This window comes from Podarcis pityusensis, assembly GCF_964106645.2.
Source record: "Podarcis pityusensis genome assembly, chromosome: 1".
Classification (NCBI taxonomy): domain Eukaryota; kingdom Metazoa; phylum Chordata; class Lepidosauria; order Squamata; family Lacertidae; genus Podarcis; species Podarcis pityusensis.
The window spans coordinates 82331282-82350803 of NC_138028.1; the positions used below are offsets into that span (position 1 = coordinate 82331282).

The window sequence follows — 19522 nt, forward strand, 5'->3', positions numbered from 1 at the left end:
TCAATGGAATATCTGCATGGAGCAACAGGTGACCTGATCAAAAGCTAAGGCATACATAACAACTGAGAATATATGTTGTTTGAATACATAGACCTGGTTCTTCCTTATTAGTCCAACATACTGGATAACTGGAGTTTTATTTCAGGAACATGCAGCTCTTAAGTGCTGCTGTCTAGAAATACAGCAGAATGAGGTATGCAGATGGGAGGTAAAACTTTTGAATTTCCCCTTCTATTTTTTTTTAAAGCCCTCATACATCAAGGAGTGAGCTTGGCTGGAACATTTCTCACTGATGTGCTCAATTTCTACTTGTAGCAAACACTCTCAGGGCCATGGGTTTGAGCCCCACATTGGGTACAAGATTCCTACATTGCAGGGCGGTGGCCTAGATGACCCTTATGGTCCCTTCCAATGGTGCAATTCAAAAATAGCATCCCACCTCTACAATCTGAGTGGTGCAATCCACTTTATGATCTCAGGATTCCACCACCTCTTTCTACTGCTTGATGCAAAGAGGAATGTAAGATGGTGTGGATGTGTTCAGCAGGAAGATGTGTGCACATAAATCCAAGTGCCTTGATTAAAGGATGCTTTTTTGACAAAGAAATACAGAAGCTTCCCCCCTTTTTTTTAACCCTTGAACAACTTTAAGAAATATAAAACAATTCAAAAAACATGCAACTATCCACTTTATTTTCCCTATGCTTGAAAAGTACCCAACAGACAAGAAGTAAGTCACAACCATTTAATAGATAATGTGCGTTTTAAGAAAGCAAAGCAGAACAGTAACTGAAGTAGGTTGTCACCCATCTGACGCAAATCAAGGAAGCACACTGCTCTCAATGCCCAAGCCAAAGCAGAGCTTGGCCTGTCTTCACGTGAATGTTTTTTATACAGTCAAATGTATAAAGGGGTGACTTCAGTTAGGTGTTTACCCAGATGCCTGCTGCACCTTAGATTCACTGTACTGTCTCATCCGTTCCTCCAGCTCTGGACGGAAGTGACGAATCAATCCCTGTAAGAAGGAACTAGGAATTAGCAGAACGCACACCTCTAGATATACATACATCCCTTTGCCAATTAAACATCCAGATTCTAGCATATACTGTCTCAAGCAAAACCACAAGATTCTTCAGCACATTCTCCACAAGCTAAAGAGAAGGTTGAGAGAATTACCTGTACAGGCCAAGCAGCCCCATCTCCCAGGGCACAGATTGTATGGCCCTCAATTTGCTTGCTAATCTCCCAAAGCGCATCAATCTCTGCCACTTGTGCATTGCCTTTCACAAAACGCCACATCACCTTGTTCATCCAGTCAACACCTGCACAGAGGGAATCAGTTTCAAAAGAATCAGAGGCAACTCCAATGCTTATGAAAAGATAGGTAGTCACAGAGAGAAGAAACAGACCATACATCAAGTCACAGCACAATGCTGGACCAAAAAAAAAGAAAGAGTAAATGAAGTTTGCATACTGAACTACAGGCCTGTTGTCAGTATCCTAGGAAAGTTGTTTTGCTTTCCAGAGATCTTTAAGCATCAGTTTTCCTCCCCACACTTTAATCAGGGCATGCATATGCCAAGAGGTCTGGATTTATAGACTGTCCCAAATTCCTGATCTGGGGAGGAACTCCAGGGTGACCTTCTGCTTCAACACTCACCTTCTCGGCATGGTGTGCACTGCCCACAGCTCTCATGTTTGTAGAATTCAATGAGTCGGGCGATGGCTCGAACTATATCTGTCTAAGGTAAGAGAAGAAGGTGAAGACTCATGAAGCAGGATTACAGAGCAGTAGGGGCCAAGGGACTAGCCTTACCGATTTGTCCATGACAATGACAGCTGCTGTCCCAAGCCCAGTCTGTGCCTGCACCAACCCATCAAAGTCCATCGGCACCGTCTCACACACTGACTTGGGGATGAGGGGGGTGGATGACCCTCCAGGAATTACAGCAAGTAGGTTATCCCAGCCACCTCTAACACCACCTGGTTAGAAGGCAAGAGACAATCAGGTGTGGGTCCATGGATGCCCACCTCAGCAACAGGGGACACAAGGCTTCCCCAATAATACAAGTTATTTGAAAGAAGCTGATAGCTTCTTCCTTATGGCAAGTTAAGAACTGTTGGTTCTCACCTGCGTGTCGTTCAATCAGATCACGTAGAGGTATTGACATCTCCTCTTCTACAGTACAGGGTGTGTTGACATGGCCTGAGATATTGAAGAGTTTGGTTCCAGAGTTGCGCTCACGTCCAAAGCCAGCAAACCAGGTACCTCCTCGACGGCAGATGGTGGGTGCCACAGCGACAGTTTCCACATTTGCCACTGTAGTAGGGCAACCAAACACTCCTAAAAACAGAATGGGGAAAACGGACTTTAAAAATCTTTTCAAACTAGCTACTGGGGAGAGAAAATGGGGAAGGAGAGTGATTGGTACTAGAGATTCAGATGAAAAGCCAGGTGGCAGGGGCTGCATTCATAAAATGCAGGGGGGGGAAAGAGGGGATTATTATTTTGTTGTTTTTGTTTTAACTACTTTTGTGCTTTTACCTTGTATTTTTATATTGTGAACCGCCCTGAGATCTTGTGATAAAGGGTGGTAGATAAATCTAATATATAAATAATGATACTTAAAGGGGGGGGGGATCCAGCAAGATAAAGGTAACTTAGTTATTTCAGCTGGAACAGGGGTTCTTAACATGGGGTCCAAAGACCTCGAGGGGGTTCCATAAACCAGGCACAAAAGAACCACCCCCACGGCAATAAAATTAATCGTATGAAAAATTTTATGTGCATGTGGGAGGGGGGTATAGCTTTCATCGGATTCTCAAAGGAGCCTGTAAGCCACAGAAGGTTAATAACCACTGAGCTAAAGCACATAGTTTATGTCACACCTGGAAATGTTATGTGCAAAGGAGAGACACAGCAAAGGCCCCCAAAGGAGCTGGGGTGGCAGATATATGTTGACAGAGATAAGAATTTGACAGCAAGGTTGGGCACCAAATCTATACCATCCACCACAGAAGGAGCATTTAAGTTGTCATACCCACGTCAGCTGGGAAGGGAGGCTTGAGGCGTGGCTTGCCCTGCTTGCCCTCAATGGATTCGATAAGTGCTGTCTCCTCGCCACAGATGTAGGCACCTGCTCCTCTTACCACAAAGACATCGAAGTCATAGCCAGAGCCACAAGCATCCTTGCCCACCAATCCGGCTTCATAGGCCTCCCTGATTGCCACCTAATGAGACAGCAAGAGTAAGCTAAGACCCATCGCTAAAAAGTGGCCTCCTTGGTTTTCAACACAAAAAATACAAGCAGGCACACAAGATGCTAAAGGCTAAGGGGGGGAATCAACTCGCTCACTTCTCATAGCAGTTCTTGCAAGGGAAAACAAGAACCCTGCTCACAACTGCACAGTGGTAAGAGTAGCAGCTCACCTGCAAGTTTGAGGCCTCGTTATAGAATTCTCCGCGAATATAAATGTAGGCAGCTCGGGCTCCCATAGCTCTCCCTGCAACTAGGCAGCCCTCCACCAGTTTATGGGGGTCATGACGCATGATCTCTCTGTCCTTACAGGTTCCTGGCTCCCCCTCATCTGCATTCACCACCAAGTACTTGGGTCTGAAACACAGGGAGAATTTGCCTGTCGGCAAAAATTAAGAATCCCAGGAAAACACATTCATCAGGAAGTATATTTTCTATTGCAATCAATACACCAGCCAATGGTTGATATTCAACTAAGTCTTACTCAGAAGCAGGCCGATTGAAAGTCATGAACATGACTTGAGTTTAGGTCCATTAATTTCAATGAGTATACTCTGCGTAAGCCTTTGTTCAAGACTAAAAAATCTCTTTTGCTTCAAACTAAATACTACACAGACAGATAATTAATCAGACAAACTCTGTATCCAGTTCCCAGTGCTGACACAGACAGCGGGCAGAAGTTTAAGGTCTTAACCTCAAGTAATTCACCTGAGGAAAACGGGGAATATTTAGGTGCATGCACTTAATATATTTTATTTATTGTGACATTTGTACCCTGCCCATCTGTCAGAAACCAAGAAAAATGTTTTAGCCTCATAACCACCCAGTGAGGAAGGTTAAGAAGGCAAATAGTGACTTTCTGAACAGGACCAGCTACTGAAGTGATGCTTAAAGCTGAAGTTCCTATGTCCGTGTGCAGAATTCCACCCAATGTGCTAAACTGGCTCTGTACAAAATACAGTAGCTGTTCTTTAGTGGTCAAGAATTGGAAGTCCAGAGTTGATCTTTGGCATCTGCTGCTTTGCAGAGTCAGGCTCTCTAGATAACATAACTTTTGAAATCAAAGGCTCAAATGACTCTAAAGTGGGCATTCCCAGCAACTAAGGCACACTATTTGGAAGGTGTGAGACAGAACTGGAAACTAGGAGTCCCAAGTTCTGATTCCCAACACCAGCATGGATAATAACCTTTGAAAGCCCAAAGCTGCTTTTGAGATAACCGTGGAAACAATTGCCACTGTTCCAGAGAAAGTTTCTCCATCAGCAGAAATGCATGGTACTGAGTACAAAATCAGGCTTTAGTTTGTAACACACCTGCCATCTGGGGGTTTATTCATGAAGCTCCACTTAAGACCAGTGGGGAAACCAGCCCCCCCACGGCCTCTCAGACCTGAAGTCTTTATCTCATTCAAGATCCAATCAACACCCTTCAGCAGGATTTCCTTGGTTTTATACCAGTCACCTCGGCTCAAAGCCCCTTTCAACCTAGAAACGACAAAAGCACTGGGTAACAACAGCTATCCAAAATAATTCCATTTTGCATACACATTAACATCAGAGGACTATATCATCAGCCTTGACCCTGTATACAGAACACATAAGTAGAGAAACCTGGAATTATAATATTAATTTGTACAGTACTTCAGCAAAGCATATCCTCTATAGCAGGCACGTCCAACTCCCAAGAGACTGCGATCTAGATTGACCAGGAACATCCCGCAATCGACCAGTAGATCGTGATTGACTTGCCTGCTCTAGAGAAATACCTAGTCACAATGTGGCAGCTCTGTTGGAAAATCCTTTTGGCATCCAATCAAAAGTTAATTTACCAGTTAAAAGCAACAACAACCTGCAAACTTTCCAACTTAATCACACCCCCCCCCTTTGTGCTGGCTTTCCTCCACTAAGTTAAAAACTGACGGCCCCACCTTAATCCTCTTTCATCATTATGCAACACACACCACCCAATTTCTCAGTTCTCACCTCCACTCATGGCGCCCATAAAGATTCGTGAAGATGCGATCCTCATCCTTGAGGGGCCCAAACTGTGTTTTTTTGGGAGGTGCCTGTGCAAGAAAGAGAGAAATGACTGAATCCTGATAAATTTGCCATCCCGGAGCCCATCCTAAACCTTGGGGGGGGGGGAATGGGAGTGGAGGGGAGGGGAGAGACTAGCAGAAAAAAAGGAGAAACTGAAGCCCCGCTCCGAATCGAGGCACGGCAACTCTCAGCCCTTACAGCGAACAAGAAGCGGCAGCTGACCTGTCAAGACCTGTTCTTCGCGGCTCCTCCCCGCCCCTTCACCTGCAGTGTCTGCGCTCCTCTTTCTCCCCCGCAGCCCGTCGGAGGGAAGGGGAAAGAACTCACCGACTCCGGAGCTGCAGCGGCGGAAAGGAGACGCGCCTGAGCGCAGGCTCCGCGGAGCACCAGAGGCCGAGCCGCCAACATAGCGCCGACGGGAAGCCGGGGTCCCCCACTTAGCAATACCAGCCGACCCCGTCACCTTCGTCTGTTTTGCGCGGGGATTCTACGTCACGGCCTCGGGCGGCGCGTGTGACGTCAGCCGGCCTGAGACGAGAGGAAGCGAAGAACTCGGTCTCGGCTCGCGTCAGAGCGCAGGGGATGATGGGAGTGGTAGTTCATCAGCGCCCCTCGACTGTCCGAGCAAGTAAAGCGCCCCGCGCCTCGGTTATAGGAACTTCTCAGTGACAGCCGGGAGACCCGATATCATGGAGGTTGCATAAAACAAAATAAAAAGAGCCAGGCCGCGTTCAAGGTGCGACGGGGCGCTCGAGAAGATGCTGTTTCCTTTGGCGTCGTTTGAGGCGACTCAGACAACCTTTTTAGCAGAAATGCAGAACTAAAAAAATGCTTCAAAAATAAACGAGTAAAGGTATACAAAGATTCTGCCATAAGGAAAATTGCCAGCACTACATTTCTTTCTAAATTTAGTTCTGGTTTAGTATTATATCGCACTTCCTGCATCTTTTGAAAAAGCCTGTTTACTAATAAAAGTAGAATCACGATTTACAATGTTACAGCGGTTTTAATGCTCTGAGTAGAGAGATCGCACCACTTTTATTAAACTTGTTAGCTATCCTGTAGCATCCAGTACTAGACGAGGAACGTCTCTAACCACTGGCTGCTATGTCCCCTCTGTGGAAGTCGCGCACTGGCCTCCAGAGTCACTTGCGGACTCGCTGTTAAGACCGTGTTCATGGAAGACAATCTTCTAAGGTGCTACTGGACAAAAAAAAACCCATTTACTCGGCTACGGTGATCGCAGCAGCAGCTACTTCCCTCGTCTTTCTAGTGACGAATTCTGCCTCTCCAAGAGCTCCCCATAGTGTAATTTCTGGAATTTCAGGGATAGACTAAATATCTCTATCTTCAATCCAGGATTTCCATCTGTGAAAGGTGCTTTACACATTACATTTTAAAACATATTGGTTAAATGTTTTCAGCACACTGGTAAAAATAAATTTCTAAACATGACAACCACAGGTACGGTTTCTAGGGAGCTGGGATTGGACATACTTAGTTGATACGTGGAAGAAAACCACACAATGTGTATGAAGCAGCTCTGGCTATGACCAGCCACTGTTGCTATGCATGTAAGCAACCATGGGGGAGCACATTGTCTTGTAAGGTAGCCTAGAAAACTCTTGAATAAATAAATAAAACCAGACACCTCAAGAAGATTCACAAGCAACTGCACGCTAGAAGGTGAAAAAAAAATTACAGAAAGACTACAGATGATTTTCAGATTATTTAGAATTATTTTCTTAAGAATGATGGAAGAGCATGGCTATTGCCTTCAACATATTGAAGTCTATGGAGCAATATTCTGGAGTGAACATCTTTTGGCAACTCTTTGCCTTTACATAATCAATGTTGTTTCCAGGGAAGGGGGAGGGACTGCATTGGGGATATTATTTTCTGTATGTTTCCTTTCCTTTTCTTTTTGTACTTTTCCATGTTTTTTGAAAATCAATATATATATATATAATAAAAGAAAAGGAGGGAGAAGGAAGTTCACAAGCAGGACACAAAAAGAGATAGGTAAATGAATAAATATAGCCATCTCTTGATTTTTGCCATCAGTATCTGGTAATCAAAGGGGAGCACCCTTTAAAACCTATGATAATAGCCTCAACAAATTTAGTCTGTAATTTTTTTAGGCATCAAAACCCACTATAGCAATAAATCTGTTAAGAGCACTTTATATATTATTTGAAGAAGTATTTGCACGTGTATTCCCAATGCAAATTTCATTGGATATCCCCAAGTTCATGTTTTGAGTGTTACAAATATTTTTTCTCAGTACTGTTCGTAGTTTTATATATATATTTATTTATTTCATAAAATGCATACACCACTTGATTGTAAAAATAAAACCTCAAAGTGATTTACAAAGAGAAAAAATAGTAAAATTACTGGTAAAACAGTTAAAAACTACTTGAAACATTCCAAAAAATTGAAATCAGCAATAAACTAAAAACACAATAACATTCTACATATCTGTGTGAATTTGTTATATTCCCTCTCCCATCTCTAAGTTAGAAACTTTAAAAAAATCCTTCCAGTAGCACCTTAGAGACCAACTAAGTTTGTTACTGGTATGAGCTTTTGTGTGCATGCACACTTTTTCAGATACTTTAGAAACTTTAGATTTTTTCCTCCATGGGAAAAATGTTCCACCAGCATCATTTTATTCACTCTTTTCTGTATCTTCACATTCTTCAGTAATTTCTACTCTCATAGGATGCACACAGAGCACGATTGCATGTACCAAATTTGGGGTACAAGCCAGTTGTCTCCAGATGTTTTGAGACTACAGCACACTGGCTGGGGCTGATAGGACACCAAATGGACAAAGGCTAACCGGGAGAGAAGGAAGGGCTCCCAAGCCTTCTATTTCCTTCTATTCCCAAATGTCCTGGCTTTTGCCAGTTTACCTCATTTTCAAACAGCTGTTGCAGTTGTGCTGCCAGGAGGAGGATTATGGAGCTGATCTCTCTGATCCTGTTGATTCTTGGTCTGAGAAGAATGATCTCATTACACTGGAATGGGCTGCAGGGGGTCCTCTTGGTTAGCACAGCAGCAGGGAAAAGCTGCAAGATGCATTCCCAGCACTCATTTTAAAAAAGCAATGTAGACGTGCTCAATTAGGCAGTGTAAAGTGGTCATCTCAAGCAGCAGTTGTTAGGGGGAGACAACTGCAGCCCCCCAAGTTGATTCTCCAGAGTCCCCAGCCACTCTCACCCTCTTTAGTCTCATCCTCCCCCCAGCCATAATATTTGTTTATTACTGGGCAGGTGGTCCGCCTGTCTTATCTGCTTGCCCTCTTATGTTATAGACATGCTATAGGCAAAGGGACCTGACCAAGACTACAGGCAGAGGGAAGCAGTTCACAACACCCTCCAGCAGACACTACATGTGCCCCTGAATTGCTCTTCTCACACAAGACATTGGTGCTACCGTTGCTGCACTGCAGTTATTCACTTGAGGATACAGTGGGCACAGCAGTTGCCAGGCAGCCCTGCAAGAAAATAGTGAACAAGGGGTTGGAGGACTGAGCTGTGTGTATCATGGGGCCTGTCTTCACAAGTCAGCCTGTGGACTTCAGGTGGATAAAGTTATCCCATTGCCAGTAACGAATTGAGATTCAACTGCCAAGTTCTATATGTGGAAAGGTGGGGGGAGAGGACACCATCTTGCCTTTCATCTCCAGCAGCAAAATGCATCGGGAAGAACAAGAACATGTGATTCTGGATGACAGACATCACAGCAGCCTCTATGCAGCTTCAGAAGTTGAAAGGGAACTTTTCTGAGTTACAAATCTCTGCCTGGATGTCTCTATAGAACACACACAGCCATTAGGTGGATAACCATTTCAGAAGATTGGGAGAAAGCCTTCACATACCACGGGAGCAATCAGGACCCTGTGACTGTAATCCTGTATCTAACTCAACCTCTATCGTTTCTGGAAAGAGAAAGTATTCCATGATCCAGAGATAAGAGTAGAAGAGCACCCTGAGCATTGGCAGACCTCTGGATCAAAGCAACCATCTTAACCCTCAATAAGTTAATGAGCTCACTTATCTTGCTTCAAGCCTCCTGGCTCAGCTTAGAGCAAATGGCAGCCTAGATGAGAAGATTACCCTAAGCACCCACCCCCTCCCTAAGCACAAGCCAGGGGGAAGTTTCCAGCAAAAGAGAACCATTTTGTATAACAGAATCTAATTTAATGCCATTTGTTTTATTCTTAAACTTCAGTGTACAAAATCATTACAGTTCTCATTATAACTTATGCCATAGGCTAAGAAAGTGATGTGCTTAAGGCACTCCAGGGAGCTTCGTAACGGAACAGGGATTTGAATCACATTGGCCCAATGGGATCTTGCGCCTGCTGTTTCCCCAATATGATTCAGAGAACATCTAACCTGGTTGAGCAGTGAGTCAATTTACCAACTTGCTGTCACAAAATGCAGTGCAGGCTAAAATCTCTCAGCCACAGGCATGGCAATATATGCACACACCTACAACTGAGGATCACATCCTATGCATCTGATGAAGTGAGGTCTAGTTCACTAAAGCTTATGAGCCACTAAACCTTTTGCTGTAGAGGACTATTATGGCTACCTGTCTGGAAATTACCAAGATCAAAAGGTGGGAAGTGGAGAGCTAGAGTGCATCGAAATGAGGTGGCAAATAATATATTATTATAACTTTTAAAGGGGTGAACAGAGCTATGGGACGCTGATTCTGATCAGGGGGAAAGCATGGGGGGGGGAATAATCACACACAGCCTCCTTGATCTAAAAGCAGGAGCTCTTGCATTTACTTCTTTTTAAAGTGGGAGGTTTGATCATAAATCTCTCACCGCCTTGTGTCTGTTCACCCTGTTGTCTTGTGCTGCACTTCTGAACCCACAAAAGCTACAAATCCTAGCTTATGGCTTCACTATATATGCTACCCTGGGTTCGTTCAGGAGGGGAAATGGGATATAAATTTAACAAATAACAATAGTAACTACAACAATTATAATAAGCCACTTGGCTCTAGCAAATTAATCACATCTCCTCTTAATTGCAGTGGGCTTCTGCTGAATTTAGTTACCATACTTTCCCTACCAAGCAAAGATGTGCAGAACTCTTTATTGAAACTTGCTTCATTAACATTAGTGTATACAAAACTACAAAGCACCCAGAGGTCACCAGAAAAGCTGCAACTTGGTGAAGGAATCCATTTCATTGCTTGCCATTCCCATTGATGGGGCGCTGCTTGTGGGCATCAGACTCCAAGAAAGCTTTGAGGAGCGGTCGGGCGTTGAGCCGCTGCACATAGCTAGCCAGCAAGGGGAGGGAAGCCAGGCAGTCAGGGGCCAGGACCAAATGCACATTTAATAGATCAAGCAGATTGTAGTCAGCAAAGGAAATCTGGAGGAGGAAGAAAACAAAAGAGGCAGGTGTCAGTGGGTGAGAGAGAAAGGGCCAGTCAAGTATAAAACACCATCATTCCTCAATACATTAGATGTAGCTTAAGCAGGGGGAAGTTCACATGGTGTGGGTGTGTCACAGCATACTATAGTAAAACACACCAGAGCATGCATGTAAACTGAATACAAGACAAGCCACTGCAGGGATAATCTCTACCACATTTTTGGCTGCACACCTCCTAAAGCAGAGGCAGGATTTTTTGTGTGCAATAATTCTGTGGAATTGCAGGAAAGCACAGAAGTCAGAATTGGGTACAGAATCTCAGTTTTCTTTTAAACTGTTTTTAAAAGCGGTTCTGTCAAGTTTTGAACAGTGCGAATAGAGGTCCCAAACAACTGTTTTTCACTCCTATAATTTTGAAAATGTCCCATTTTTAATAAAAACATGAAAGCGCTTTTTAAAAAAAGCAAATGTTCTAGTTCTTATGGCTATGGTGAGAGGCTTGGAAGCATAGAGGCAACAAGTAGCAAAATCTCAGTAGCCTGAGTGAGTGGTTACATAAGGTTCTGGCAACTAGGGACGTGGTTTCAGTGGCCTGAATTGATTTTTGCCCCTCCCTTGACACAACATGCATAATTTACATAGATTCCGGAATACATCATTTATTGGTCACAGAATGTAGATTTCTGGGCAGAATCAGCATCAGCCCCTGGCACCTTTGGGCAACTGCTAGGACCACTGCAGAATATTGTTTTTCTCTCACCTGGCAAGAAAGCCCACTGGTCGAGGTGGCGGCCTAGTAGGGGACACTTTACTTGCTCTGGCAAACCTGGAGCCAGGTCTGCTGTTGAGTGACAAGACTTAATTTACAGCCGGGGGGGGGGGTGAAATAACCCATCCTTCACATGCCACATTGGACAGGTTGGGCAGGCTGGCCCATCTGTCAATCGCCTGATGTCACCTGAGTGCACTCAAAATGTGCTCCCAATTCTTCCTTTGCACCCTTAGTTTTGATTTTTAAAAAATATATACCATGGACTAGGAACAGCTCTGGATGGAGGATTGAAAACAAAGTACAAGCTGATGAAGTAAAGAACTATAGCAAGCACAGGGATCCTTATCAGGATCATCCTCCTGACCAAATTGGCCATCTTGTCACTCACCTGTCATCACAATGATATCAGGTGCAATATGCTTTGAAGACCTGAAAACAGCACTACAAGGCACCTTGCAAGGTGCTAGTAAAACGAAGCCTCACGCCCCTTCTTTCAGCAGGGGTTTCCATGAAAAATCTTTCCTGAGATGTGAAACCCCCTATTGGACAAGACCAACCCATGACTGGATCTCCAGCAGGCAGATTGCCTTACCTGTTTGCCTACAATGAAGGTCTTCCCACCATCATTCTGAGCCAGAAGGTTCTCAAAAGGACGCAGCTCTCCCGGCAAGGCCTTAATATAGTCAGCTTTGCCACCCTCCTGTCAAGGTACAATAATCAGATAGAGAAAAGCCTCGTTGCTTCTTCCATTCTGCTAGAAGAGAGCTCTGAGCCTGGCTGACACGACTCATTGCAGTGGAAGCAAGGAACCTGCATTTTCTTGGCTCCCAGCAGTGCTCTTTCTTTACAGCGGGAGTAGGGAATCTGTGGTCCTCCAGGGGTGTTTGACTCCAACTCCCCTCTGTCTCAGCTAGCACAGCCAATGATCAAGATGATGGGAGTTGAAACCCAACAACATGCATATGGCTATGGGTTCCCCATCCTCCTCTTACAGGAAGCACAAACAGCCATGCCCTCACGCAAACCACTCTACTCTCTCCCAACTTGTCCCTTTTATTAAGGACCATTTGCAACTTGGGAGTGATCATCTGAACTGCACACATTTGGATTATAGGCTTGAATGTTGGGGCTGCAAGCATCTAGGCCAAGGTAGGGAACCCCGGAAGTTGTCTGACTCCAATTCCTGTCACCTAAACTGTTATGGCCAAAGGTCAGGGATTATGGGAGTTCTAGTCCAACAGGTTTTCCTCCCCTGATCAAGAACGTTCCGTCAATAAAACCCACATGTTTAATACATCTCTCCAAAAAAGATTTCCAAAAATGAAAATTTGAGGAAAAAATAAAAGGAATTAAGTTAGGAGAAAAACATATAAGGTAAGAGCATATGCGGATGATCTTATAATAACAACTGAAAACCCCAAAGAGTATCCCCACAGCAAAAAAAAAAAAAAGGTAAACAAGCGGGATTTAGATTAAATTACAAAAAAACTAATTTGTTGGTTAAGAACATGAGCCTAGAAGAGAAGGAAGATCTACAAGAAAGCACGGGTCTAGAGATTAAGAACAATGTAAAAGACTTAGGAGTTTGGTTATCTGCTAAATGCGTAGACTTGTATCAAGAAAACTATATAAAAACATGGAATGAAATTAAGAAAAGCTTGGAAATCTGGAGAAAATTCCACCTCTCCCTTTGAGGTAGGATATTGGCAGTTAAGATGAATGTTTTACTGAAAATGATTTTCTTATTTCAAACCATTCCCATTTTAGGAGGTATGAATTGTTTTCAAAACTGGAGAAGGGACATCACAAGGTTTATATGGAATGGTAAAAGGCCAAGAATAAAACATCTTATTCTTATTGACCAGAGGGAGAGAGGGGAGTTGCTCTACCTGATTTTGAACTCTATCACGCTGTGGCTGGGCTGTCATGGATTAGAGAGTGGATCATACTTAAACATTTGGAAGTCTATTTTAGGTCTTTTTAAAATTTCTTGTATTTTTAAATTTTTTGCTGTATGGGATGGGATACAAATTGTAATATAGTGTATTGTTGTCTAATTTTGTGAAATATATTTAATAAAGATTGGGGTTTTTTTTATAAAAAAAGACACCTCTCCATCACCCTACTTAGTTGACAGATATTTCAAGAGTCTATTAAGGGGACGGAGCTCTCAATTTCAGTGTATGGAAGCAAACTCAAGCCCTCCCACACCCAAGCTCACATAGTTTTGATAGATGAGGCGGCCATATTTAATACGCAGGTCCTCCACTCCATCATTCACCATGTCCAGCAGTGTCGCTTCACGGGCATCTTGACCATAGAGTCCTGAGCAGCAAAGAAAAAGGGTCGGTGAGGGAAAGTTCAAATTACTATCCAGACTCTCTCACAGGATAGTTCCACAGAGAGCAAGAGCTCTCATCTATCTGCTGCTTTCTTGAGGGGGGATATTTTAAAAAACAAAACTTAATAACTACCAATTGTGCCCCATCCCCCCCCCCAATGCTGCCTTCAAGTAGTGAAGGATCTGTGCCCCAATGCAATTTTGATTTCCTGTTTTATATATTACCCATTGCGGATTGCCACTTAATATAGTTTGATGTTTTTGATTCTTGTTTCTTCCCTCTTACGTTATGCTTTTATTTTTGTCAGGACTTATGGCTGGTATTTATTTACTCAGAAAAATACTTGTATCATTCAAATATTAAAGTGGTGGTGGCGCTGTGGGTAAAACCTCAGTGCCTAGGACTTGCTGATCATATGGTCGGCGGTTCGAATCCCCACGGCGGGGTGAGCTCCCGTCGTTCGGTCCCAGCTCCTGCCCACCTAGCAGTTCGAAAGCACTCTTAAGTGCAAGTAGATAAATAGGTACCGCTTTATAGCGGGAAGGTAAACAGCTTTTCCGTGTGCTGCGCTGGTCTGGCTCGCCAGCTGCAGCTTCGTCATGCTGGCCACGTGACCCGGAAGTGTCTTCGGACGGCGCCGGCTCCCGGCCTCTAGAGCGAGATGAGCACGCAACCCTAGAGTCGGACACGACTGGCCCGTACGGGCAGGGGTACCTTTACCTTTACCTTACAATTAATATACATCTAAATAAACACCCAAATCACAGGTGAACACAAATTAGTGCCATCTTCTGTTACCACCACTATCGCCATCTTTTCACCTGCTGACCCACCCAAGAGGCAAATTTACAGACACGCATCTCCTCCATATGCATGCAGCTCTTCCTTGGAGAGGCAACCAGCACAGATTTGCCATAAACCCAGGTCTACACACTCCACTTCTACTTGCACCCCTGCCTATCACCAACCGCACCGTGATTCCTTGCCAAGTGGCGCAGGATCGCGTTGGACTGGTACAGCAGAAAGTCTCCATCCTGAAATCTAGGCAGCTGGCCAAAGACCTGGTGAGGAAGGGGAGGAAAGGCAGAAAGGTTAGTGACTGGACACCCTATACCTATTTCTCAGTGAGAGAGGGGCCCGGTTGGCCTGTAGCTTCCAGTGTGTAGACAGAGGAGCAAAGGACCAGTGTGAAGAGCCTAGGAAAACCCATTTCTCACAAGAACAGGATTCACTGCCCACCCCCCCCCCAAAAAACCCAAATCCTAACTCCAGAGTTTACTATTTATACTCACACAAGATTTCTTGAGGTCACCCTTGGTCCAAATCTCCATGGTTACCACATCCTCTTTCCACTCCTGCCCCTGATCAGCCAGCAACATCCTCATGGCCTCGCAGCGCCCTAGGAGAGGCAGAAACCCAAATCATCAGGTGTGAACACACAACACACTGGTTCGTTAATTCTCACAAGGTGCCTGAGGTCTGCCCACTGTGCTTTAAGAAGCACCCGCCATCTTCTCTCTCATCCTGCCCCCTTCCAGAAAACTATTCCAAAGTGAAAAACCATGAGCACTTCCATTGATGATTTCCTCGGGTCTGCAATCTTTCTCACCCCCGTCTCAATCTAACAAAGAAAGCCCTCCCCTGCAAAACGTTTCTCTCCAGGTCAGAAGTGCAATCCCTTTCATTCCTGTACAGTAAACCTCACGGAGGTCAAACAGGCCTCCTGTTTTTGCAACAGCAAAACAGATTGCTTTCGAGCAATCATAATAGGCGAAGGTCCGGCTGTACTGTAAATGAATTATTCTGAGGTTGCCGCAACACTTCCTCTACTAAAGAGGGGTCCAAACCCATCATGATCATGGGGTGGGGGTGGGGCATGAATTCATCCAAGTCTTTAGCTCCGTGATTTTGCACTCACCGCGTACGGGGAAATACGTGATCGTATATTTTCCAGGCACTAGAAAAAAAGATGAAGAAAAGACAAAGCAGATCAGTTGGACTGGCACGCCCCCTTCCTTCTCTTCCCTCCGCCACCCACGCTAAACATGGCATTTTTATTTATTTTTTGCATGCTGGGGAGGGGGGGCTAACCGCGCGACCCTAACCACTGAAGCCCCACTGAAATCACTGGACTTACTCTCGGGTAAGTGGGAAGTAGGATCCCGAAGCCCTAGCAGGTGTCGCCTTCTCGTGTCCCCAGCAGAAGCCCAGTGGAGGAGGAGGAGGATCCCGTCCCGCGCTGTAGTCACTGCCGGAAATTTCCGTGAGCCAAAGAAAGCAGCTCAGCCTCTTCGGTAGAATGCTGAGTCATGCCGTGGCAGCAGCCCTTTCTTAAAGGGGCAGGAGCCACCCAGATCCTGCACTGAAAGAGCGCCTCCAACGTGGCTAAGTCATCAAGCCAAGGCGGATCAAAACTTAGCCGCAGGGAACAAAGATTCTGGTGGTTTCTGTGCTACCAGGACTTCACCTGCCAAGTTAAAACAAAACAAAACAGACTGATTCTGTACATCTGCGGATGCTGAGTTCCATTGTCCTTATTGATGCTGGACCACAACCAGCTCTTATCAGGAGGATCCGGATTAGGAAGCAGGGTTTGGGGGCAGGGAGGGATATGTGTGAGGGGTGAATTGCAGTGCCCTGAATTCTTTGAATATGCTTTGAATGCATGGCAGGGGGTTGGACTAGATGATCCTCAGTGTGCCTTCCAACTCTACAGTTCTCTGATTCTATGTACTTTCAGGGTATACTGTACACAGTCTAACTGAAAAAGCTGCAACCAGTTTGCTAGGAGGCAGCAAACAAGTTTGCTAGGATCCAGCTGTGCCTTGGGAGCAGAGCTTTGCCATGAAGGGAAGAGCCCAGCTGAGAGTTCTTGGGCAGAGAAGGAGGCAAAAGTTGAGGTTGAGAGTAAAGCCACTGAACCCTGAACACTCCTCTGCCAATCTGCTGAAGCCCTGCCCTGCATATACAGATCTCCTTTCCCTAGTCTACTGCCCTCATCTCTGGACTCAAACAATTAGTGGGGACCCAGTTTTGCATCCCTCATCCCACTAGCACCCTCCACAGGGTCTGACCACCCCCTGCATGACATCTCTATGGGATTCATGACATCAGGATCAGTACAGATGGTGGCTAGCTGTGTGAATGTGGCTGCAAAACTAGCAGTGGGAGTGCAGTGGATGCAGAGTAAGCAGTAACATGAACGTTCCCTCAGTCATGCTTAGATGAGACCCAGTGAAATCAGTGGGGATTCAGTTGGTCCGTATCAGTACATTTATACTCCTCCCTTCCTCTAAAACAGGGGTCGGCAAGGTTTACCTCGCCTGGGCCGGTTCACTCCAGCAGAGATCCCTCTGTGGGTCAGATTGCGGTGCGCCCACGATTTCCTGCATCTTCGTAGACGCGATTTTCAGCATCTGTGCACCGCGGAAGCAAGTCCCCGCACCGCGTTGCGCCGGTTTAGTGCAGCACACGGGGACTCGCCGAGCAGCGGCTTGGTTCAGGGGTGGCTCGTGGGCCAGTTAAAGGACCCCTGTGGGCCGCTTGTGGCCCATGGGCCTTAGGTTGCTGACCCCTGCTCTAAGGGCTCTTCAAAACTTTGCTTGCCCCATGCCTAGAAAGCGCGGGTTCAAGAGGTTTTCCACTTGCCCCAGAGGAGCCCTAAGATGCTCAAGACAGTGCACACAATTCTCACCCCATTTAACCTTAACAACCGTGTGAGGTAGGTTAGGCTGAAGGGTAGTCTCTGTCCCAAGGTTGCCTAGTGAGTTTCGTGACTGAGTGTGGATTTGAACCCGGATTTCCCTGGTCCTTATCTGATCTGAGCTGCTATACTGCACTAACAATGTTTATTTAAAGCCTTTTTACCTCTTTTTTTTGTTAGATTAGCTTCCAAAGCAGTTTACACAACAAAACACAAGGCAAGCCCATCCCTCAGGCTCACAATATCGAAAAGATATAAAGGGAAAGGGACTTTGCACCTCTTTGTTTGCAATGCCTGCAGCCATCATTCATTCCCCTTCAAAGCCCACTTCACACACACACACACACACACACACACGAAAAAGCTTTTCCTGGATCACTATAGCTTTACTTTACAACTCTGCCTATGACTAGTCAGTCTTCTGTTACAGTACCTGCCCTGACCTTGCCACTTTTTATTATTCACTTATCTATTTTATTTATTTATATCCTGCCTTTTTCCCAGACTCAAGCCTCTCCCTATTCCTTTACCTTTTCCACCCTACTCTGCATGTAAACCTGGGCAAAGACAGGTCTTCTTCAGGAAAATGTATGGTGCCTGCACTTCCCAGCATACTCTGTTGGTGTAAAGGAAGCCTTCAACCACACAAATGAGAGTAATGCTAGCAGCAACAGGAGTGAGGAAGAGGTGGCTGGCTGCTGTAATATCAGCTGAGGACATGGATGGGAGACAGTTGCTATACACTGTTGCCTGGTCTGAGCCATGGCCATTGAGATGCGCTACCCCTTGTGAGTTCTCCATGGCTGCTGTTGCTTTCTCTTGGGCATTATGAATGCCTTACACACCTGCGTCACTTGGCATTGTTTTCTGTGCTCTTCATTGCTGCGCAGATGGTACTTCCACTGAGGGGAAGAACAAGATTCGTTCATCTAATGAACTCTTTTCAGTGTATCTGAAGAAGTGTGCATGCACACGAAAGCTTATACCAAGAACAAACTTACCGGTAGTTGGTCTCTAAAGGTGCTACTGGACAATTTTTTATTTTTATATATATTTCTCCCCCCCCCCCATTTGACCAATAACAAAGGAGGATGATAGCAATGTTTCCTTAGGTGTTTAAGAAGAAGAGGAGTTTGGATTTGATATCCTGCTTTATCACTACCCCAAGGAGTCTCAAAGTGGCTAACATTCTCCTTTCCCTTCCTCCCCCACAACAAACACTCTGTGAGGTGAGTGGGGCTGAGAGACTTCAGAGAAGTGTGACTAGCTCAAGGTCACCCAGCAGCTGCATGTGGAGGAGCAGAGACACGAACCCGGTTCCCCAGATTACAAGTCTACCGCTCTTAACCACTACACCACACTCACCTCCATCAGCTCTACCTCCTGCTTTCTCACCCTTTTCAAGTGCTTCAGCTTGAGTGGAATGTGTCATGGAATTGTGGTAATGCCTCTTGCTTGTCTCAATGGAGAAAGGCATGAGCATGTGTGGAAACCTCTGACTGTTGTGTAGTTGAAATGCTGCATACTGCACAAAGAGTCCCATTCAGTGCTCTGCCCACTTTTGTCTCTGGCATCACCTCCCACTGGCACACACCCAATGGTCACCCACGAGGGAATGTGGCACTCAGGCTGAAAAGTGGAACCCACTCCTTGTTTACATGCAAAATTTGGGACGGATAAAGGAAAGTGCTTCTTTGTGCAGTGCATAGTTAAACTATGGAACTCGCTCCCACAGGAGGCAGTGATGGCCACCAACTCTGATGGTTTTAAAAGAGGATTAGACAAATTCATGGAGGAGAGGGCGATCGATGGCTGGTAGCCATGATGGCTTTGCTCTGCCATCATGGTTGCAGGCAGAAATGTTTCGGAATACCAGTTGCTGGAAACCGCAAGAGGGGAGAAGGATCTTGTGCTCAGGTCTTACTTGCTTCTTTCCCACAGGTTTCTGAGTGGCCACTGTGAGAACAGGATGCTTGACTAGATGGGCCATTGGCCTGATCCAGT

The 19522-nt window shown here is 45.3% G+C and overlaps 2 protein-coding genes across 2 annotated transcripts; both read right to left on the reverse strand.

Annotated features, from left to right (window-relative positions):
• Window positions 1–671: 671 nt before the first annotated feature.
• Window positions 672–5785, reverse strand: NDUFV1 (NADH:ubiquinone oxidoreductase core subunit V1). The gene is made up of 10 exons (XM_081021688.1): window positions 5624–5785; window positions 5240–5322; window positions 4571–4741; window positions 3431–3614; window positions 3042–3231; window positions 2132–2344; window positions 1817–1983; window positions 1661–1742; window positions 1177–1322; window positions 672–1015 (listed from the first exon to the last, which is right to left on the reverse strand). The coding sequence occupies exons 1-10, from the start codon at window positions 5702–5704 to the stop codon at window positions 932–934; spliced, it is 1401 nt and encodes a 466-aa protein (XP_080877814.1). The 5' UTR covers window positions 5705–5785; the 3' UTR covers window positions 672–931.
• A 3712-nt stretch (window positions 5786–9497) lies between these two features.
• On the reverse strand, window positions 9498–16128 carry GSTP1 (glutathione S-transferase pi 1). Its single transcript, XM_081021871.1, has 7 exons — window positions 15953–16128; window positions 15734–15772; window positions 15108–15214; window positions 14789–14876; window positions 13695–13798; window positions 12066–12173; window positions 9498–10698 (listed from the first exon to the last, which is right to left on the reverse strand). Coding segments are annotated over exons 1-7 (636 nt in total). The 5' UTR covers window positions 15954–16128; the 3' UTR covers window positions 9498–10509.
• Window positions 16129–19522: the final 3394 nt, after the last annotated feature.